The sequence below is a fragment of the Arachis hypogaea genome, chromosome 14 (assembly GCF_003086295.3).
Source record: "Arachis hypogaea cultivar Tifrunner chromosome 14, arahy.Tifrunner.gnm2.J5K5, whole genome shotgun sequence".
NCBI lineage: Eukaryota > Viridiplantae > Streptophyta > Magnoliopsida > Fabales > Fabaceae > Arachis > Arachis hypogaea.
In genome coordinates this window covers 116,718,000-116,741,139 of record NC_092049.1, presented here as the reverse complement: position 1 = coordinate 116,741,139, position 23,140 = coordinate 116,718,000, and the positions used below count along the sequence as shown (strand labels likewise).

General features: G+C 37.0%; 2 protein-coding genes across 6 annotated transcripts; one reads left to right on the top strand and one right to left on the bottom strand.

The window, feature by feature from the left end:
- Positions 1–669: 669 nt before the first annotated feature.
- LOC112743788 (regulatory-associated protein of TOR 1) lies at positions 670–16,205 on the top strand. Of its 4 annotated transcripts, none has more exons than XR_011871167.1 (24): positions 670–1,418; positions 2,649–2,751; positions 3,241–3,323; positions 3,403–3,561; positions 8,163–8,279; positions 8,410–8,567; positions 9,121–9,275; positions 9,378–9,522; positions 9,607–9,685; positions 9,858–9,959; positions 10,273–10,356; positions 10,449–10,559; positions 10,960–11,316; positions 11,417–11,600; positions 11,770–12,342; positions 12,498–12,827; positions 12,935–13,049; positions 13,484–13,608; positions 13,692–13,837; positions 13,932–14,033; positions 14,431–14,501; positions 14,822–14,907; positions 15,073–15,157; positions 15,288–16,205. XR_011871167.1 is itself a non-coding variant. In XM_025793124.2 (24 exons), exons 1-24 carry the CDS (start codon positions 1,074–1,076, stop codon positions 15,624–15,626), a joined length of 4,104 nt encoding a protein of 1,367 aa, XP_025648909.1. In that variant the 5' UTR covers positions 670–1,073; the 3' UTR covers positions 15,627–16,205. The 4 variants fall into 4 exon arrangements, 3 of the variants coding, with proteins under 3 accessions (XP_025648909.1, XP_025648910.1, XP_025648914.1); XM_025793124.2 differs by having other exon boundaries at positions 14,431–14,451; XM_025793129.3 differs by having other exon boundaries at positions 715–1,418; positions 2,649–2,809; positions 14,431–14,451.
- A 722-nt stretch (positions 16,206–16,927) lies between these two features.
- Positions 16,928–22,263, bottom strand: LOC112743789 (TOM1-like protein 6). Of its 2 annotated transcripts, none has more exons than XM_072214672.1 (10): positions 21,725–22,263; positions 21,457–21,628; positions 20,730–20,808; positions 20,528–20,626; positions 19,950–20,063; positions 19,449–19,612; positions 19,244–19,325; positions 19,078–19,163; positions 18,629–18,964; positions 16,928–18,400 (listed from the first exon to the last, which is right to left on the bottom strand). In XM_072214672.1, the coding sequence occupies exons 2-10, from the start codon at positions 21,573–21,575 to the stop codon at positions 17,245–17,247; spliced, it is 2,235 nt and encodes a 744-aa protein (XP_072070773.1). In that variant the 5' UTR covers positions 21,576–21,628; positions 21,725–22,263; the 3' UTR covers positions 16,928–17,244. The 2 variants fall into 2 exon arrangements, with proteins under 2 accessions (XP_072070773.1, XP_025648916.1); XM_025793131.3 differs by having other exon boundaries at positions 21,730–22,011.
- Between the last annotated feature and the right edge of the window lie 877 nt (positions 22,264–23,140).

Sequence of the window (23,140 nt, the reverse complement as noted above, 5' to 3'; positions counted from 1 at the left end):
AAAAATATTTATTATTTTGGAATCAATTTGACATGATTCACCTAAAACAAAAAGTTGTTAATATAAAAGTATTCATTATTTTAGAATCAATTTGACATGATTCACCTAAAATAAAAAAGTTGTCAATTTAAAAATTGATTACTCTTTTGTTCCAGATTGACATAAGTTTAAAATTCTTATAAAATATCTATTTTCGGTTGTGATTCTTATAAAAATTTTCTTTTTATTTTTGTCCGATAGAATTTTAAAAGTTTTAATATTGGTTCTTAAATTATTTTGTTAATTATTAAATTGACATGAAGTAGATTAAAATAAAATCTTTTAAAATTTTACGAGATCAAAATTCAAAACTAAATTTTATAAAGACCGAAACTAAAAAATAATGTTATAAAAATAATAAATATTTATTTTTTTTCTATTTTATTTTAGAATCTAATTTTGATGTAATAATATGAAAATTTTTATATAATCATCCAATCAAATTTATATGTTTAAATAAAATTTTATTTTAAAAAAAAATGATATACTAATATATAATTAATTAGTTGTATAGTTTTTTTTTATGAAAATTAAATTCTTTATTATTTTTTTTTTTTTGCTTTATCCACTTTCCTTTTCTTTTTTCTCCGAGGCTTAAATGATCCAAATTCCAAAGTTTTTTTTTCCCCTAACCATTTTCCATTTATTTATACCATTGTAGTCTTAAGATAGTTCATACTTCACAGTAGGCATCCATTTGCGTTGGTTTTCCATTGACAATCACCAATTGACAATTACCGTTCCCCGGTTCGTGAGACACAGAAACAAAGAAAAGAGTGCCGCCACTGTTTTATGTTATTGCTTCCCTCCCCTAACACAACCCCACAGCACCACCTTCATCATCACCATCCCAACCATCATCATCGTCATCTTAGTCATCTTCTTCTTCTTTTTCTTTTTCATATTCTTCTTATTATTTCTATTCAGCTCAAAAACCCTAGGGTTTGTTTGTTTCTTTATTCCCCTCTTTGGATCCCTTCATTTTCACACTGAAACGAAATGAATGATCGCTTCTGAGCTCTCTCGAGATTTGGATGGCATTGGGAGATTCAATGGCCTCTCGCTTTTCCCAATCCCCCGTCCTACTCCTCCCCAACCACCTCGCCGACGATTGCGCCGCCTCCTCTTCATCCGTCGCCGCCGCTGCCGCATACGAAGACACCGATTTCGCTTCTCAGCGTAGGGATTCCGAGTCGGGAACTGCTACTGCCACCACCAGCACCAGTGCCAGCTACGGCGGTAACGCCGCTGCCACTAGCTTGGCGTACTTGCCGCAGACTGTCGTCCTCTGCGAGCTCCGGCATGAGGCCTTTGAGGCTGCCGTCCCCGTTGGACCGTCGGAGAGTGGCCTTGTGTCGAAATGGCGGCCCAAAGACAGAGTAAGCTTGCATTTTCTTTAATTTTAAATTTGGAGTTCAGTATGCAGTGGTTGCAAATTGCAATTTGTTGTTGTTCCTTTGATTTGTGTTCTTTTTCCATTGTTTTCTGCGTTATGCTGTGGTGGATTGGCGATTTAACAATTTGACAATGATAATTTGGATATGAATGAAAGTAGTGTTAATTTAGGGTCACGTGCAATATGTATTAGAAAGTTCGAAGTTTTTTCCTTTCTTAGGCGGATGGTATTTGTGTGGATGTAATAGACTTGTGAATGTATGCGATTTTTGTCAAAGAAGTGTTTGGATCATCTAAGGTGCAAAAAGTGAAGTTCAAAGTGGCATATATAAATAGAGCTCTAGAGCTTTGTACCTTTTTGTTTTTAAAATTTAAATATATGAATGGTTATCAACTTCTTGTTTTATTCTCTAGTGTGTGTGATAGTTTGGTGGATTTCAAATTAAAATGATCTGGGAAATGGTGATAATACTAAGAACGCAATATGTGTATTGACGAAGCTTCACTAACTAACTCTGAATGAACATCGTAGTGGCACTTCTGGTGTTCCTATTTTACCGAACCTAGATTTGGTAAATCTGTCTGGAATTGCATGATTGAAGCAATTTTTCTCAGCCGAGGCAATGAGAAAATGATTTCCTTTTATTTCTTTAGGATCAATTCTTTCTCTGGCAATGAGAAAATGAGAAAATGACTGAATGCCAGTATCTGGATTATTTCTCTGGAGCACAATTCACACACTTTTAATGATAGAATTTCAGGGGGATTTGTTGTATTGGATAGAATTTGTCATCATGCATCTATATGGTGTAAAGCATATTGTCTCTTCAGAGGACTTGCCCTCTCAGACATGTTGAGAGATTGGAAAGGCACAGTTCACTAATTTGGCTTTCTTTGTTTCCTTTTGGTTTGGAGGATGTGTTTGCCTCCAATTCTTCGTATCTTCTCTTTCTTATCTTAATGAAATTCTTTTATTTTTTAAATAAAAAAAGAACATAAAAAAGAAAGTAGTAGTCAACTTTTCAACAGAAGTTTCTTTTTCTTGGTCTTGTTTTATCCTTGGTTTCTGCACTGATATTTAACTTGTCTCTCCTTGTAATTAGAATAAAGTTTCTTCTAGAGTGTCTCCCTGCTTCTGAATGATGTTGACATGTCATATTTTATGTTTCAATGTGAGGCATGCTTTTGATTTAAGTCCTAATTTTGTGGTGCAGATGAAGACTGGATGTGTAGCTCTAGTATTATGTTTAAACATTAGTGTTGATCCACCAGATGTAATAAAGATATCTCCGTGTGCCAGAATGGAGTGCTGGATAGGTCTCTGTCTTGTTACCTCCTCTTTGATCTCATTTGCTACAAAAAATTGTCTTCCAGGGTTTGCAAACTTTCGTGCTCTAAATAACTTCCTGCTTTTGATATTTTTGGCCTTTTTTTTTTTTTTGTAATTTTATTTTCAGTTGACGTTGGGAAGTAGCTGTTAGTTCCTTCAAAGTAATGTTATACACTTATATTATGTCCTTAAATGTTACTTGTTTCTTGAAGTTTGAAATTTCTAATTGCTGATACGTCCAAACTGCAAACCAATGTAAATGCAGTTTGGGTGATAAAGCAGATTCTTATGTACTCTGCACTTATTTCCTATGGATTGACTCTATAATTCATACTTGTAACTATTTTATTCAACTTCTGGTATCACACTTTCTGATGCCCAGCATAAAAATTAAGTTAGTTGCAGCTCTCTTAACGAGACAGATAAATTTCTTAAGCTGGACATTTTCTGAATGTTTACCTTTCTGATTTCAACAGATCCCTTTTCTATGGCACCGCAAAAGGCATTGGAGTCAATTGGAAAAAATTTGAGCAGCCAATATGAAAGATGGCAACCAAAGGTTGAATATCTTAATCTTGTCATCCTCACACTATCTTTTTGGAATTGATTTTTAGTTAACCTTGTGGGCATGCTAACAGGCCCGCTACAAGTATCAACTTGATCCTACAGTGGATGAGGTGAAGAAGCTTTGCACTTCATGTCGTAGATATGCAAAGTCAGAAAGAGTTTTATTTCATTACAATGGGCATGGTGTGCCAAAGCCAACTGCTAACGGTGAAATTTGGGTCTTCAATAAGGTGATCTTCCATTTAGTTCTTAAAGTCAGCTATTCATGTGATAAATCAAATATAATTGGTTTATATATAGAAATAATATACGATAAGGTATTAGGTTTCATTTGATCTATGTACCCAACACCACACGGTAGGACAAGGCTTAGTTGTTGGTATTATTATTGTGGGTTTTAAGTAGAAGAGAAAGAAGAAAGAATAGAAAGGATGTGAATATGAAATGTATTGATATGGTATTAAAATAGGCAAGATGCTAATCCTAATCAAATAAGGAATTAATCATGAAATAAAGGTAAATATGAGATTGTATGAGGTCATTGCTAATATTCTTTGATAATTTCTAGCACTCCTCAAACTAAAGTTCATTAAGCTTTAAGATTGTTACAATTTGACCCTTAATGATATAAAATACGATGGAGAATAGGCCGAGTTGTTGAAGATGAAATGAGGCTAGTTGGGACTGCCAAAAGACAATATGTTGACGAGAGATTGCTGGTATGATGACATGAAAACTTTAAGGACCAATAGGACTGACAATATAGTTAGCCGAAAACAATCAAGAGGTTTAATCATCAAACATCTTTGGAAGTGCAGAACTAGTCACAAACAAATAAAAAACCACTGGTCTTTGAAAACAGGGTTGAAAATGGTAACATGAAAACCAATCACTAGAGCAGCATCCAGATTGAAGACAGATCTAGGAGGCTGAGGCTCGTTCAACGACGCAAGCGTTGTTCTAAGGTTATGCAGGATGCGCTGCCATGGTTGGCCGAAGCATCACAGTTGGAGAACATTACGGAATGCTTGTAACATTTGTGTTATGTGTAGAGACCAAACAAAGATATGATTTTCCTAGAAAGGGGTCGTGCAAGAGGTGGTTTGGTGAGATTGGCCGTTGGAAACGTCGTAGAAGTTAGCCAATGATTGTGAAAGTGGCTGATAGAGAAAAGTTGGTAGTGAATAGTAGTTCTTTATTATAGAAGGAATAACAATTCTGCTACGAAAAATTAAAAATTTTAAGTATTTTGGGTGCATCATACAAGATAATGGAGAGATTGAACATGATGTAAATCATAGGATCTAAGCAGGTTGGTCAAAATGACGGAGTGTGTCTGGTTTCATATGTAACAAAAAAATACCTTTAAAACTTAAAGGTAAATTCTATCGCAGTGCTATCAGACCGGCTATGCTTTATGGTACAGAGTGTTGGACGACCAAAGAGGAGCACGAACATAAGTTAAGTGTAGCAAAGATGAAAATGTTGAGATGGATGAGTGGTCATACGCGATTGGATAGAATACGGAATGAAGAATAAGACAGAGTTAGGGTAGCACCTATTATGGAAAAGATGGTAGTATTGCATCTCAGGTAGTTTGAACATGTGAGAAGAAGACCGATAGAGCACCTAGTCAGGAGAGTGGATGAGATGGAAGATGGACAAGGGTGGAAGGCAAAGGAAGATCTAGGAAGACTATCCATGAGGTAGTCAAATGAGATCTACATGTAAACAACATGATATATGATAAAGCTAAATAACGTCGTTTGATGCGTTTAGTCTAGGGCTGACAATATATACCCTACCCGCGGATACCTAACCTGGACCAACCCGTTCGGGTAGGGTAGGGTACGGGTTTAAGGTATATCCTACCCTACCCTATTCGCATCCTTAATACAAACAAACAACAACAGCAAAGCCTTGTCCCACTAAGTGGGGTCGGCTACATGAATCAAATGACACCATTGTGCTCTGTCATGTATCATGTCTACAGAGAGACCGTTTACATGTAGATCTCGTTTGACCACCTCATGGATGGTATTCTTAGGTCTTCTTCTGCCTTTCGCCTCTTGTCCATCTTCCATCTCATCCACCCTCCTGACTGGATGTTTTATCGGTCTTCTTTTCACATGTCCAAATCACCTGAGATGCGATTCAACCATCTTTTCCACAATGGGTGCTACTCCAACTCTCTCCCTTATATCTTCGTTCTTTATTTTATCCAATCGCATATGACCACTCATCCATCTCAACATCTTCATCTCTGCCACACTCAGCTTATGTTCGTACTCTCCTTTAGCCGCCCAACACTCCGTACCATAAAACATAGCCGGTCTTATAGCGGTGCGATAGAATTTACCTTTAAGTTTTAAAGGTACTTTTTTGTCGCATATAAAACTAGATGCACTCCGCCATTTTAACCAACCTGCTTGGATCCTATGATTTACATCATGTTGAATCTCTCCATTATCCTATATGATGCACCCAAGATACTTAAAACTTTTAACTTTTTGTAGTCTTTCTCCAATCTTCACCTCTATATTAGGGTTTTCCCTTCTCAGACTGAACTTACATTCCATATATTCCGTCTTGCTACGGCTTATGCGTAGATCATACACTTCTAGAGTTTCTCTCCATAATTTCAACTTCTTATTTAGGTTTTCCTTTGACTCTTCCATAAGGACGATATCATCGGCAAAAAGCATGCACCATGGTACAGGCTCTTAGATGTGCTCTGTGAGTACTTTCAAGACTAATGTAAAAAGGTATGGACTTAAGGATGATCTCTGATGTAATCCTATACCAATAGGAAATTCTTCTGTCACACTACCTTGAGTTTTCATACTAGTTGTGGTCTCATCATACATGTCTTTAATTGCACGAATATATGCAATTCTTACTCTCCTCTTTTCTAAAACCTTCCATAAGACCTCCTTTGGTACTCTATCATACGCTTTTTCCAAATCAATAAACACCATATGTAGATCCTTTTATTACTACGATACTTCTCAATCATCCTTCTTAAAAGGTATATCGCTTTGGTGGTAGATCTGCCTGGCATAAATCCAAATTGGTTTTCTGTTACTTGGGTCTCTTTTCTCAACCTCCGTTCTATCACCCTTTCCCATAACTTCATGGTATGACTCATAAGCTTGATCCCTCTATAGTTTCCGCAATTTTGTATATCCCCCTTATTCTTGTAGATAGGTACCAAGGTGTTCTTTCTCCACTCATCAGGCATCTTCTTTGACCTTAAAATCTCATTAAAAAACTTGGTTAACCAGTTGATGCCTTTTTCTCCAAGACCCTTCCAAACCTGAATCGGGATATTATCAGGTCCACTGCCCTGCCATTTTTCATCTGCTTTAGAGCTTCTTTTACCTCGAAGTCTCGGATCCTCCGATAGTAGTCAAAGTTTTGATCTTCTTCTCTTGTGCATAACCGACCAAGACTCGGAAGAGTCTTCTGTCCCTCGCATCCTTAATATATTATATAATATATATGTAAAAGTTGTGTATGTAGTGAAGAAAGTGAGTCTTGTACTCACAATCTTCTTATAAAAACTTGAAATAATTACTAAGCTAGTTGATGATCATATTATTTGTAATTTTATGTTGGATTTCTTAAGATTTTATTGTTTTTAATTTTAATTTGAACTTAGTTTTTTATTTTCTATTTTATTAATATGTATGAAATTTGGAATGGTTGAATTTTATATTTATTTGAATTTTTTTTTTTTCTGCGGGTAGGGTCGAGTAGGATAGGGTTTAGAACTTTAGGGTGCGGTAGGGTTAGGATTGAGAGATTTTCAACACGTGGGTAGGGTAGGGTAGAATTTTAAGAAAATTTTCAACCCGCGGGTAGGGTTAGGGTAGAGAGTCTAAACCCTACCCTACTCTACCCTACCCATTGCCAGCCCTAGTTTAGTCGACCCCACTTAGTGGGACGGCTTTGTTGTTGTTGTTGTTGTTGTATATGAACTTGGTAAAGAAAAGTAATGTCACATGTCCTACAGGATGGTATTGGTATACTGCCTTGATGCCATATTTGATCAGGCTATGTTTTAGAAAGCCTATGATAGCCATAGCTCTCGGCAGGATGTATTCAAGCCCATCACTAGACATTTGGAGCATAAATTTTATAGGACTAGATATCTGTTGGTGACTCATTATTCATTAACAACCATAGGATAGGCTTTTATACTATATTTACAGTGTGGGTATTAGATAGGAGATAGAAGAGTGAAGATATGTTTTATTTTTTGGGTGTGTTATATCCTACAAGAGGTAAGACACTGTTCCTAACTATAGTAATAGGGGAATCCTAATCCTAATCAAATAAGGAAATAATCATGAAATAAAGGTAAATATGAATATCAAATCATAACTGATACTGTTGATATCTACAGATTATATTTTGTTTGTTTCTAACAAATTTCAATCTTTGTACTAATGCATCATAGTTTTCTCAGATAATTTGACAAAAAGAACATAACTGTGAGGGCTAGGAAGAGATGTGAGTAATATAGGTGGCAATAATTATCAGCGAGATCAATTTTACTCTAATAATTTGCCAAACAGGACCCAAATTTTTATCTATCAGAGAATGTTGATTAGCTTAACTCCCTGACTGCTATACTATAGTTTAAAATAGTTAAATTGGTCCTAACGGGATCTAAATTATTATTTGTCAGAGAGTATTGATTAGCTTAATTCCCTGACTGCTATATGTAGGTTCAAAATAGTTAAAAAGCCTTTAAAATACTATTGAATCATAGTAATGAAAGAACTTCATGACATTCTTATTCTCATTGTTAATCAAAATATTGCAGAGTTATACACAGTATATCCCTTTACCCATCAGTGACCTCAATTCCTGGCTGAAGACCCCATCAATTTATGTTTTTGATTGCTCTGCTGCTGGGATGATAGTTAATTCCTTCATTGAGGTATTTACATTGCACTTAAAATGATGTTTATTAGTTACCGTATAAAGTAAGGTGCCAATATAAGGAAAATTATTTGACATTTTGTAATCTGGACTGCCAAATTGTGGATGCTGAACTTCTTGTTTGTAAGCTACATGAATGGAATGCTTCTAATTCCTCTGGGTCCACATGGGATTGCATTCTGCTTGCAGCATGTGAATCGCATGAGACTTTGCCTCAAAGTGCAGAGTTCCCAGCTGATGTGTTTACATCTTGCCTTACAACACCTATAAAGATGGCATTACGATGGTGAAGCTTCTCTCAATTCCCGCTTAGTTTTTCATCTTTAAATTGTTTGATATTTAAGATATAGTGTATAGTTTATAGTATATACGTAAACACATTATGCATGGACTTTTAAATAATACATTGATTTGCCTAATCTTTCTAGTTAGTACACCTCCCATATTGATCCCTCCTTCATTCCCTTACTAACCTACTGTGTACATTTTTATAGTTGCTTTATGGATGTTTCATGGTTGCACAGTCATTATTGTCATTTTCTTTAATTGAAAAAGAATACATTGTTATTATTAACTTTTTAAAAAACATGATTGATTACTCTATGGTATTTTTGCCGGTGAACTGATTACCTGATGCCGGACTACATGTTTACTGCAGCCATGGTGTTAGAAAGTGACCATTGTGATAAATATGGTTTCCTTTTTCCCTGTTGATTTTATGTTTAATTCTGCTTCCTTATAGTAAAAGTCTTTATTTCGTATTATTTCTGAGCAGTGATAAGTGTATGTTTCTTAGTAAACTGGCCATTAGTAATTTCTGTGATGTACCTTGTTTCCAGGTTTTGCACACGTTCATTATTTCGTGGATCACTTGATTATTCACTTATAGATCAGATCCCTGGCCGTCCCAATGACCGAAAGACACTTTTAGGTGAATTGAATTGGATCTTTACGGCAGTAACTGGCACAATTGCCTGGAATGTTCTTTCTCATGGTAGGTTACTGGACTTAAAATTGCTGAGCTGTATCTTTTTGATTCGTTTAGCAAGCAATTTTATTTGGTATCAATTAAATGATATTTGATTTTATGCTACAGATCTTTTTCAAAGACTGTTCAGACAGGATTTGCTTGTTGCAAGTCTCTTTCGAAATTTTCTACTTGCTGAGAGAATTATGCGATCTGCAAATTGTTCTCCTGTGTCTCACCCAAATTTGCCCCCAACCCATCAACATCATATGTGGTATTGTTGGTGATTATTATTATGATTTTAAAATAGGTGATAACTACATCTATTTTCAATTGGTGTTGTTTTCCTACACTGCAGGGATGCATGGGACATGGCCGCTGAGCTCTGCCTTTCACAACTTCCCTCGTTAGTTGGCAATCCTAATGCTGAATTCCAGGTATGCAGGTCTTTTCTTATATGGCTAATACGAAGTTTCTTTAAGAAATTGTTTATAATAAAGAAATTGGTTCTGGTATTGTGGTTTGAAAATCATTGTTAATAATACACTGATACTAAAGATTATGTATAAGAGGAGCTTACCTGTGAAGCATGTTGTTGTACTTTTTCAGCCCAGCACATTTTTTGGTGATCAGTTGACAGCATTTGAGGTATGGCTTGACCATGGTTCTGAACATAAGAAACCACCAGAGCAGTTGCCTATAGTTGTTCAGGTGTGTCACATGTCTTGATTTTTGTTACAATTGGAACCATCAGATTGGTTCCTGATACTTTTGTTATATAGGTTGCATGCTTTTTGCAAATCAGCTGTCAGGCCCTGTTCCTTAAGTGGTTGTGGTGGGGTTAAACATTAAGCTACTTACTGGTAATTCCAATGCAAACAACATATGATAATTCTAGGCTTTGATTCCGCCATTGGAAATTCGATGTCAATTATCAAATATATGTGGATAGAACTTAAGTGCTCTTTGTTGATAGTGTTCAGTGGTCATTCTTTTTCTTTAAGTAGCTATGTTCTGATTTCAGGTTTTACTTAGTCAAAGCCATCGATTTCGTGCTTTAGTACTCCTTGGAAGGTTCCTTGATATGGGGCCATGGGCTGTAGATCTGGTAATGTTTTTCTCAATTCATCAGCTCTTAGTTGTTCCTATTTCTAAAACAAAAATCATATTCTGACATGATATCAATTTTGTTATATGAAGGCATTGTCTGTTGGAATATTTCCTTATGTTTTAAAGCTGTTACAAACAACAAGACCAGAACTACGCCAGATTCTCGTATTCATATGGACAAAGATTCTGGCACTTGACAAGGTACTTTTGGAGGAGATGGGTTGTCATCTTCAAGTGAATGCCATTTTTTTAAAATTATTTTTATCACAAAAATATGCACTTCCTCTGTTATGCATGAGTTGGTAGACGAGTTTCGCTTATTACATCACTTCTGTTGAAATTTGGGGATGTTGATGTTTGACCACTTGTACTGTAGTTATTGTGGTATATAAACAATGTTATTTTTATGTACTTATTGCCTTAGATATGGCTCTAGACAAAAGTAGAAGATAATGAAAAGAGCAAACAGAGATATGGGAACTATATAGCCTATATTATTTAGTTGTATTATTATTCAATACCCTATCGAAAGATCCCTATGTAGGAGAAACCTATTATTCCTATAATTCTCTTTGGGTAATGATCTATTGTGGGGTTGCAGTCATGCCAGGTTGATTTAGTAAAGGATGGAGGTCATAACTATTTTATTAAGTTTCTTGATAGCATTGAAGCATATCCAGAGCAACGTGCGATGGCTGCTTTTATTTTGGCTGTTATTGTGGATGGTCATCGACGAGGTCAAGAAGCTTGTATTGAAGCTGGCTTGATCCATGTCTGCTTAGAGCATCTTCAGAGTTCTTCATCTCCTAATGATTCACAAACTGAACCCCTTCTCCTTCAGTGGCTTTGCCTGTGTTTGGGGAAACTGTGGGAAGACTTTACGGAGGCACAGGCGATGGGTTTGCTGCATGGTGCTACTATTGTATTTGCTCCTCTACTGTCTGAACCCCAGCCAGAGGTCTACTACCGTCTGTTAGCTCTGTTTCTATTTATGGGATGACTATATCTTTGTATATTTTAATTAAATAACCAAGTCATGGTTTTCTCTTGTTCCTCAGGTTAGGGCATCTGCTGTTTTTGCGCTTGGCACCCTTCTCAATGTCGGATTTGATTCATGTGCGGGTGTAGGAGATGGAGAATGTGATGATGATGACAAATTTAGGGCTGAAGTTAGTATAGTGAAGAGTATGTTGAGTGTTGCATCAGATGGGAGTCCATTGGTGAGGGCAGAGGTAGCTGCGGGTAGGTGAATAAACATCTGAATTCACGTTGATATTTCAAACAAAATCCTGGAATTTCATCTCCCCCCACCCCAAACACACACACAAAAAGGGGAAAAAAAAAAAGAAATCAATATATATAGTTGGGTCAGTCAAGATATCTAACTTTTTTTTTCTCTCTCAACTGTCAGCATTAGCTCGCTTCGCATTTGGCCATAACAAGCACCTGAAATCTATTGCTGCTGCATACTGGAAACCACAGACTAATTCTTTCCTGAATTCGATACCTTCATTGGCCAACATAAAAGATTCAATTGGTGGATATCCTACCCAGAACCAACATATGCCTCGTGGAAGTATTGTTTCATCTCAAATTGGTCCTTTGAGGGTTGGAAATGATAATTCTTCAGTGGTTCGAGATCGGTGTGGCTCTTCTAGCCGTCCTCTCGCTGGTTCTGGAATAATGCATGGGTCCCCATTGTCTGATGATTCATCTCATCATTCCGATTCAGGAATACTGAATGATGGTTTTAGCAATGGAGTTGTTAACCATGGTGGCCAAAAACCCTTGGACAATGCATTGTATTCACAATGTGTTCATGCTATGTGTACCTTAGCAAAAGATCCATCTCCGCGGATTGCAAACCTTGGTCGACGGGTACTTTCCATAATAGGTATTGAACAAGTGGTAGCAAAGCCATTTAAGTCTACTGGTGAAGCTACAGGATTGGCTCGTTCCTCTTCTTGGTTTGATATGAATGGAGGTAATCTTCCTTTCTGTTTAATTTGATTATTAATGTTAATCATGTAGGTTAATTGTAAAAGCATTTCAGTAATGTTCACCAATTTGAATTTTGTGATAATTCCCACTAAAGTATGTTTCGACTTGTTTGTTTATTATTGAATGCATCTTTGGCAGGTCGCTCACCTCTAACCTCCAGAACTCCTCCAGTTAGCCCACCTCGTCTAAATTACTTATCAGGAATCCGTAGAGTATTTTCATTGGAATTTAGGCCCCATCTGATGAATTCTCCAGACTCAGGTTTAGCTGATCCTCTTTTAGGTTCTGGTGGGGCTACTGGTACATCGGATCACAGCCTTCTGCCACAGTCAATTATATATAATTGGAGTTGTGGGCACTTCTCCAAACCGCTGTTAATGGCTGGGGATGACAGTGAAGCCATAATAGCTGGGAGAGAAAAGAAAGAAAAATTTGCATTGGTGCACATCACAAAATGCCAGCACTCTGGTTTGTTCTCTTTCTTCCGATTATTTATTTATGTTATTATGATTTTCTTTTGGTACAGGTTCTTCATATATTCTGGTTAAGAACTTTGTGACATTTTATGTTTTCAGCTGTTAGCAGGCTAACAAATCCAATAGCTAAATGGGACACAAGAGGCACACAAATGGTGTTGATGCAACCTTTTTCTCCTGTTGTGATAGCTGCTGATGGGAATGAACGAATTAGGTATGTGGAGTGTATTAGTACCGTTATTAGTTAAGTGGAGAGTAATAAGGGTATTTAGAAGCTGGGGATGACTTTAGATGAGCAAGATGGATGTTTCTGCATAGGAAATGTTGGGAGTTACGTTGATTGATTTACAGGACTAAGGATTGTAGCAGTAGGATGTTGGTAAGAGTAAATATTTCCCGATATCTGTTTAGCTATATGGCGGGTGGACCTCATAAAGACCAACTGACGTTTATAAATAGAGACTTGGGCAACTAAACAACAAAAAGTGTTAACATTATTTTACAGGCATTAAGAGTGTTTTAGTTTGTTTGTCAGCACTCAGGACAGAATATTTATGTGGTTTTCATGATTTTATTGTTAGTCATCATATTATGAAAATTTGAATTTTATTTTTGACTTTCTTTTTTTGTTTTTGGTTTATTTCACAGAATATGGAACCATGAAGAGGCAACACTACTAAACAGTTTTGACAACCATGACTTTCCAGACAAGGGAATCTCTAAGCTCTGCCTAATGAATGAGCTGGATGATAGCTTACTTCTTGCTGCTTCATGTAATTTTCTCTACAGTTTGCCATGATACCTTCTTTCTCAAATTATTGGCAGAATATTAAATTTTAGGTAAATCTCATGACAGCTGATGGAAACATTCGGATCTGGAAGGATTATACTCTGAAAGGCAAACAGAAACTTGTAACTGCATTCTCTTCAATTCATGGTCATAAACCTGGTGTCAGGAGTGTCAATGCAGTTGTTGATTGGCAACAACAGAGTGGTTATCTGGTATATTCTTTGATCATCACTGTCCTGAAATAATACTTCCAAGTTCTTTTATCTTGTGATGTCAGTTCTATCCATTGATGTACATTTTTACCAGTATGCATCGGGTGAGATATCATCAATTATGGCCTGGGATCTTGATAAAGAACAGCTTGTTAATCCTATACCTTCATCATCGGATCGCAGTATCTCAGCATTGGTAAGCCTCATTCAGTGCATAGTTTAGTTTGCCTTGGTAACTATTTAGTTGTCAAGTTAGTTTTGGCATGCCAACTAAGCCCATGGATTGTCCTATTAAAGAATTACCAAGTGTTATTCTGGGGTAAAACTTCCTATTATGTTGGGAATGGTAATCATATGTTTTTAACTCTGCTCATTATTTTTTATTTTTTTCCTGGTAACAACGATCCAATATATGTACCGCTGTTATTCCAAAAAATATTAAGCTTTTTTTTTTTTTTTTTAACTAGGTCTTATTCAAATTACCTTTATGCAGTTGACCTCATCTTTACTGTCTCTATAGTTGAATTCTCCCAATCTCTGATGTCATACTTTTGCTTTTGCATGCATGGCGAACTGGCTATTATGGATGACAGTTACGAACTGATTGTCTCAGGGTGATCATTTTTTCATTAAACATTTCTGACTTTTGGGAGTGGATTTGATGGTATGTTTAATGATGTTGGTCTATGAAAAACTAATAACCTTGGAATTTTTGTTGTATGCTCTCACATAGTTTATTAATTATTATATATTTTTCATTCTCTAGCTGTTTATGGTTTTAGAGGTGGCTTAGAAAGATCCGAGTTGAATGCTTATATATGAATTGCTCAGTTGGCTCTGCGTCTGGTTCTTTGGACTTTTTGATGGGGTTTTCCTTCCCGATTGTGTTTGTTTTATCCAATTCTATTGATAGAGATGATGTAGATATGAGCTCCTTAAAAATGATTTTCTCCCCTGATATATGTATTATTACTTATATTTCAGGCTGCATCTCAAGTTCATGGGGGACAGTTGGCGGCTGGTTTTGTAGATGGTTCTGTTAGACTTTATGACATCAGGACACCTGAAATGTATGCATCTCCGATGAATTTCTTCCAAGTTTTGATCTGCTTAGTTGATGAAATTGAATTGAGCAACATTGTCATTTATCAGCTATATAATCACTGCAATCTTGCATAAATCTGACTATGGTTACTGTTTTTCTAACTATGGCTACTGACAATGTTGCTTCTTAGGCTTATCTGTGGATTACGGCCACATACACAGAGAGTAGAAAAGGTGGTGGGGATTGGCTTTCAACCTGGACTAGACCCAGGAAAGGTAAGATGATCTTTACTAATTTTTGCTTTCTTTTTCATATAATGTCCGTCTTGGTAGGAATTCAATAACAATCTATGGATTTGATATGAAAAGGATGATGAAATTATATTGTATTTGTGTTCCTCTTTAGATTGTTAGTGCTTCTCAGGCAGGAGATATTCAATTCCTTGATATAAGAAATCATAATAGCGCCTATCTTACCATTGAAGCTCACCGGGGGTCACTCACAGCTTTAGCTGTACATAGACATGCTCCAATCATTGCCAGTAGCTCAGCCAAGCAACTTATTAAAGTTTTCAGCCTTGAAGGAGATCAACTAGGCACTATTCGATACTATCCTACCCTTATGGCTCAGAAAATTGGGTCTGTCAGCTGCCTTAATTTTCACCCATACCAAGTCTTGCTTGCTGCTGGTGCTGCAGATGCATGTGTGTGTATCTATGCTGATGAGAACACTCAAGCAAGATGAATCTACAGTTGTCCCCCCGCCCCCCCCCCCCCCCCCTTTCTCTTGATTTCATTGGTTGTCTCCAGCTCAGAAGAATGCATGATACATGTCTAAGGAAAGCCATGCTTATTTCTTGCTGTTGGATGATCATGCAATACGTCGGCCAATGAGACAGTTTGGTGGTTGGGTAATTAAATCCTGTTACTACGCTTCATTGCCGCTGTGAATAAATCTGAAACATACTGGTAAGGTGAATTTCTGCTGAATTGCTGGTAGTGTATGCAACTCATTCATTAGCCTCCATGTTAGAAGGGCTGCACCTGACTGGGAGTAATCATGCGTATTTATTGGAGGCTTTGTCAAATAATATGATCTTCGTAAATGTGTGTAAATAATTTTGTTTATTATTATTTTCCATTCCAATGTTGTGTTATATCCCAATCCGCCTTTAATTTGTAAATTTGTTGGCAGAATATGTAATTTAGTTTGCTGACAGATGTGGGTGGTTTGACTGCTGAGAACTGAGGCATATTCACTCAAATATAATCTTTGAATTGGGGGAAACCTTGCCATGGTATAATTTCATTCAAGTTTGAGCCAGTGTGCTGTTTTAGTACGAGACTAAAATTTCAGAATTTTTAGCTTCCATGTTGGCATCCTCTAGTACCCAAAATCTCACTGTTTACACTGCGTAGAGAATCGACAGTCTAATCTAATTTTCATCTAGTAACATTACGGTATGACTATAAGTAATCTAATAGCGTGTCATTACACAATAGATAATAGATTTTTGTTTATTGTTTTGTAACCAAATCAGCTTACCAACCAACGAGTCAAATGTGTCAAATTTCAATTCAGTTTAAGCTTTTAAAGATCAACTTACTGAGGTGTTAATGATCGAGTTTGAATTGATACAATAGTAGAGTTAGCCTTCGCTTGGTTGCTGTTGTTAATTGGTTCATGGTGACCTACCATTGACCGTTGTGGTGGCTTTAGTTGTGTACATCGGCCAGTTATTGGAGCTACCTGGGTCCGTGTCAGCCGACAGACGATACGTGACATGGAATTGCACAATGGCAAGTCGCAACTTGTCAGGGGAAGCCTCTGCCTCTGCCTCTAAAGAAGTAACCTTAGCTGAAGTGGTGAGCTTCATGCACTCGCGCAGTGTATCAGAACGGCACCGTTGAATGATTTGTTGCTTATTCAAAATGTTGCGTAGCAATTCTAACGGAAGTTAGAAAAATAAACACGTACAACAGTTAGCTGTGTATAGAAAGAATGTTATACGCACGTAATTAGTATCTGTTCAAAACACCCAAAAAGAATTCAACACTCTTGAGATTGAAATTAAGGTGAATACTCTCAATATGCACAAATGTTAAAAATTTCCGTGCCAATTATAGTGGTCAAAGATCAATAAATCTTAAAAATGAAACCACTACCAGAAAGAAATCTTTTATCAAAGAATGCTCCGGAGTCTATCGTCTGAGGGAACACTCAAAACTAATGACTTTATGATCTACTCATAAGTAGGAAACTGCAGCTGAATCGATCTAAATAACTTACATAACCTTAAAATAAATAGAAAAAAAAGGTATAAACCATATCAACATTGCATGCTTTTTACAATAATAGAACTTCACTTGCGCCCTCCAACCATGCCAGGTCCCATTGTACCTGACATGCCGGATGACGTTCCACTACCAGTCATCTTCACCCTTCCATCTGTGTTTCCAAAAACATTCAAATCTTCAAATAATCTGTAAGATGGAATAAAGGGCCGTTGTCCGCTGCCTGTACTGCCTGGGCTCCTTTGGCCAAAATTTGCCCCCACAGCAGATCCAGCACCATTGGAAGGAAATGTAAAAGGCCCTGTTGTGTTGGCTTGAGGATTGGAGAACGAATTGGTAGGAGATAAATGGTTTTGATAGTTGGGATAACCCGGTGTTGAGGCCCATGGTGGTGGAGGGTAACTTCCCGGGTACTGAATGTGCTGATTTTGAAATCGTTGCTGCTGTGGTGTAGCTTGAAAGTGCTGTGGTGGAGATTGTAACTGTGGTTGGGGTGGGGATCGGAGCTGACCCTGGAAATGTTGGGGTTGGGGTTGGGCCTGGAAATGTTGGGGTTGGGGTTGCAAATGTGCGTGTGAGGGTTGATACTGTGGTGAAGCGCTATATTGAGGATGCTGGGACTGCAACGGTGGCTGAGTTTGTTGTTGGAATGGTTGTGATTGCTGGAACTCAGTTTGTCGATTATTAAGTGATTGTTCGGATTCATACGAGGGTGGTGTCTGCAAAGGTGGCTGATTTTGTTGTTGGAATGGTTGTGATTGCTGAAACTGAGGTGGTTGATTATGCAGTGATTGTTCGGATTCATACGAGGGTGGGGTGGCAGGCTGGGAGCGGGACTGAGACTGGGGTTGATACATCTGTTGCTGTGACTGGACTTGAGGTTCCGACGGCGATTGAGGCCTAGCCCATGGAGCGACATAACTGTTGTATTGCTTATTCCCAGGATATGTTTGGGGAGCATTAGAATACCCCTCTGTTGTGGATGGATTAGCTGCTTGATGCATTCCTTCGACAGAGGTCGCTGATGACGTATAATTTTCCTGTGGAGTTGATGGTGTGAGGGACAAAGTGAGGCTCAGCAAGTCAATAATGTCCTGATCCTTTCCAGTACTAACTGGTGCAGGTGGATCGGGAAGAGCTAATGCATTGGATGGGACAGTAGTTGAGGAATCTGCCACATGTGACGTCACGCTCATTGACGCCGCCGACTGTGTCTTAGAATGTCTGCATAAGTGGTAAAAATTTCATGCTGAATCAATAATTGGTTTAAAAAATGGAACCAATTCATTGATCCTGAATTGTTCCAGGGCACCACAGACCAAAATGCATGTCCAAGATTATATAACACTCATGCTTCCTATTTTCACATCACAATCGCAACAGGGAAGAAAATTGACTTTCCAAAACCCATGCCAATTAAAATATAAATCCAAATTATTAGTCCTAGCTGACCTTCGAGCTAGCTGTGCAAATTCGTCTTCTTCCTCTTCATCACTCAATCCCGAAGTTTGAGAATAGAGAGGGGCTGGTGGGCTAGCTTTAGGCGTTGAAATAGACTCTACGGGGCTGCGGCTGGGGCTCTTCATGTCAGTCTCATGGCTGGGGCTCCGCACATCAGTTTGATTGAAATTTGAGTTAGCTTCATCTGGCAGAACTTCACCTGGTGGAGTGCTGGAACCTGCACGTTGAATTGGAAGGGGATTCCCTGTAGCAATTGCATCATGTTTTGCAAGCAAACTCTGAATACTATCATTTAGTTCAAGGCCTCGTCCAAGAAGCTCCTCATCCCTGAAAGAAAACTAGGATTATTCCACGCATCTTGTGGACACGCAGAGTTCATAAAGCAGTCCACAGGTGTTGGGGTCTGTGTGACATGTTATAACCAGTCTATAGGAACTAACCCCGTTGTTGTTAGCATCTGCATCAATTTTTTCTGGTTGGTGCGACAGCGATCAACAAGATCAACAATTACTTCGTCTTTTACAGCCTGCTAAGCATAAAACAAAATAAATTTAGCTTACTGTGGCCTGAGATAATTCAGCAAGACCAAGATATCATCTAACGTACCGTACGGTCACTAGGATTCACAGCTTGAAGCATGTCACTCAACAGGTCCATAACATGGCGCATGGATTCCAAGCTTGACAAACTATGAATTATAAAAAAATAAAAGAAGACAAGAAAAAAGGAGAGATATTTTAGTTTTACACAGGTCTGGTGACAGAGGTCAGCACCAGCGGTTGGCAACATAATGAAAAAATTGAAATTTCACCTCAAACTTTCTATCTCTGTTGCCATTGTTTCATCAAGTGTTTTTGAAGAACCGCTTGGCATCCCATATCCAGCATGCATACTTCCTGAAGCTTGATGGGTAGGAGGTGGAGTAAATATTGGAGACGCATCTAAAGAACGCTTTGGAAACACTACTCCCGTTCGCTGCCATTTATAAAGTCCAACAGAGTGTGATGGATATGATATAAAGGTCATTCAATTATTAATTAAATGTACCTTTGGCAGTTGGCCTTACATATATCAATGCCATCTACATTTGAAATGTAAATTGATTGCATCAAAGGGAATAATAATAGGTTTAGCAAGGGAACAATTCATGCTAAGCTTTGTAAAAGTTATATAACCCAACCATGAAATAGAAGAGAGGAAATACCCCAAAATGTCAAGTTAATATCAATTTTCAGTCTAGCATTCAGCTCTGCATGTACAACTATAACGAGGCATGATAAGACTTTTCAAGAAACTCTGTTGATATACTTACCTTCAATTCCTCATATGCCCAATAGTACTGAGGATATTTTCCACCAGGCCCGCCAAATGCCTCTTGCCATGAGTCCAGCAATATTAAAATTTTATCCCTCACTTGCATATGTGCCTAAATTATCATCAAATGAATTTCAAATTAGACAAGATTAACCACAGTTAAACAGCATTAATTCAAGTTGCCTCCAAGATGTTGAATGATTGGATATATCATCCTACATCCAAATAGCATCAATACTAAGATTGTTTCGATAGGTGTACATCATCTATGTTTTGGTCGATCAATTAATCCAAAGAGCAAAACCTGAACAATAGGAGCTTTTACTTTGCTATGAAATACGACCAGAAATATTAATATTTGAGCCAATAAGACAAGAAAGAGAAGTGAATTAAGTTGATGTCAAATTATTTGGCAACTGAATCAAACTACATCATATTGATGGATCAATTTTACTAATAGACCACTAGTTCATAGCAATAAATACACACTCACCAAGGGTCAATAATGCACAAGTGAAATCACATATGCAACTTAAATAAGAATGATTCTCAAGTTTCTATCTGACACCACCTTACCTTCTTCCTTACAATTTTGATCATCTCATCCAATATGTTCCTCTCAGCAATTTGAAAGTGGACCTGATCACCACAATTCTTCACCATTGTCTCCAAAAGCTAGAAGAAAGAAAATCAGAAACCATAAATCAAGCTCCAAAACAAATAAATTTGACATCAGGTACAACAGAATACAGAAACAATCAAGTTGAACTTTTGGTACCGTGAGAGCTAGTAATTGAACTTTAGTGCTCTTATGTTGTATTCTCTTTTTCACAGCTTTAACCACATCTTTAGGCTGCCTGAGAAATTAAGCATGTGCTACTCATCAATGATTCAGCAAACAATACAAATGTTTTTTCTTCACAAAGACTAATATGGTGGAAGGAGATAAATACAGGAAGGCGGGTTAGGGAGAAAGAAGCAATTTGACAAATTAGCTTGGAAATTCATCCACAAACCAGAAAGGAAACTAAGGTTACAAATTATTGTTGCATTTTGAGAACTAAAAGGAAACAAAATAAAAGTAATCATAATATTTTTGTTTTTGGAAAAAAAAAGGATAAAAAGGAAGAGAAAAAGAAAGAAGAAATCAAAGAACAATATGCTTCATGTCCCAGATAATTCAACTAACCAAATTTTCACATCAACATGAACAAAATCACCCAAAACACCAAATTTATTTATCTTTTTGGGGATGAAAAAAATATGCAATTTTTACACTCAATATTTCATCTCAACATAAAACACAAACACAAGCATGAAACACAAAAAAGGATATAAATCATTAGCATGTGGCAGATGATCAAGGTCAACACCTAAAGATAATAAAAAAAAATATAGAAACAAGAAACAAGAAACAAAATGATAAATTATATATATATATAAGGCTCAAAATTGACATGCTATCTTTCTCCCCTTTTCCCCTCTTTGTTATCCTTGAAGATTACCAATGATTAGAATTTATGGAGTCACAAATTTCGATGTTCATGGTCCAATCAGGGCCCATAAGAAGATCGCTGGTCGCCTTCTCAACTGCGACAGTAGCTGAAGAAGAAGAAGAAGCCATGGTGTTTTTCTTCTCTTCACCTTTCCTTTGATTCACTCTCTCTATGAAAAAACCTTCAGAGAGCAGCAAATGATTCTTCGTCAACAGCCAAATATCATAAAACGTAAAAAAACAAAAGTCTACGGTAAAATCGTTCAGAGAAACCACACCTCACCGAAATTGTTTAGAAGAGAGGGAAAAGTTCACGAAACCCTAGCGCAATTCATGAATGAAACCAATCGGAAAAAGCAGAAAATAATAATCTGGAAAAGTCGTCGCTTGTTTTCTCAAATAACGCAGGTTTTTTCTCTCGGCTAAAAAGGAAGCAAATTCGCGAATTTTCTCATTTCCATGCTTTTTTTTTTCATTAATTAATTAATATTAATTTTCCTTCTCTGTAGAAATATTTTCCCGGAAAATTCGTAATTTTCTTCTTTTCGTTCTCTCTCTCTGTTTCTTTTCACTAATCGAAGGGTGTGCGAATTTTTGAGCGGTGGTGTTCAACTTTGAAAGTAAACCCACGCGTGGTTCTATGTTGTGTTAAGACACGCGCGCCAACGTGGCAGATAATTATGAAAAGTGAGAAATGGAATTTGCGCATTGCCCTTTTTCTCCTTCATCATCACTCAACAACTCAACTCGTATCTTAGCACGCTGATGACGATGCTATCGCCCATATAAAGATTCTCACATTTTTAATGATAAAATTGAATAAACCACGATTTTTGGTATTAAAAAATTTTGTTTCCGATAAAAGGATTTCCAAGGAAAATAACATTATCATCTAAAGAAAAATTATCAGACAAAATCTAATATATAAAGTTTTTTTTGTAAGTATATTTTAGAATATATATATTTTTTATTTGGTAATTGTATATCAAGTAAATACTTTTGACAAATTATTTTTTAGATAAGTAAAGCAAGAATGAGAATTATCAATTTTTTGACATAAAAAAAAGGTAATTTATTTGAATAAAATAAAAGAGAGAAACGTTTACTGAAATGCAACAATTGCAATTTCCTTACCTCCATGTCCTGATTTATTATTATGTAAATCATCGTAGGTCACCACGGTTTACAATTTACATATAAACCGTTGTAGGCTAGCACAGTTTCTGACTGAGTAACAATGACCATAAACCGCGGTAGGTAACAACAGTTTACGAAGGCAGAAAATTGACCATAAAACCCTCTAACCTGCCACGGTTTATGAAGGGATATTTAAATGCAGAAACTCCTGTTAGCTGCCACGGTTTATGAAGAGAAGAATTCTATATATATGAGTGAGATTCAAGTTGTTGAAGAGGAGTATTATCACAATGGCAAGTGAGGAAGAGAGTTTTTTTTGTCTTAGTGTATTACTCTGGAAAAATTCAAAGAAACAAAAAATATGGTGTGAAGTTCACTAACAGAGAACCGTTGAGTGTATTTATCAGTTCATCAAACACTTTGTCAGATGTAAAGAATAGCATCTTGCAGAAGCTTGGGGTATTTGGGAGCAAGTGGATGAAGAAGCTATTCTACAAGATTCCCATCGCAGTGGTGTCGACCGGTGTTAAGTATGATACGTTTGTGATAGCGGCCGA

What these genes read in the sequence shown, in the direction of transcription:
- LOC112743788 (XM_025793124.2), top strand. Translation starts at nt 1,074, where the DNA reads ATGGCATTGGGAGATTCAATGGCCTCTCGCTTTTCCCAATCCCCCGTC. An exon ending in ATCCTAATGCTGAATTCCAG is followed by an intron (nt 9,686 to 9,857) that starts GTATGCAGGTCT and finishes GTACTTTTTCAG; the next exon opens with CCCAGCACATTTTTTGGTGA. An exon ending in GGCCATGGGCTGTAGATCTG is followed by an intron (nt 10,357 to 10,448) that starts GTAATGTTTTTC and finishes TGTTATATGAAG; the next exon opens with GCATTGTCTGTTGGAATATT.
- LOC112743789 (XM_072214672.1), bottom strand. Translation starts at nt 21,575, where the DNA reads ATGGCTTCTTCTTCTTCTTCAGCTACTGTCGCAGTTGAGAAGGCGACC. An exon ending in TCAAAATTGTAAGGAAGAAG is followed by an intron (nt 20,064 to 20,527) that starts GTAAGGTGGTGT and finishes ATGATAATTTAG; the next exon opens with GCACATATGCAAGTGAGGGA. An exon ending in TGAATCCTAGTGACCGTACG is followed by an intron (nt 19,164 to 19,243) that starts GTACGTTAGATG and finishes TATGCTTAGCAG; the next exon opens with GCTGTAAAAGACGAAGTAAT.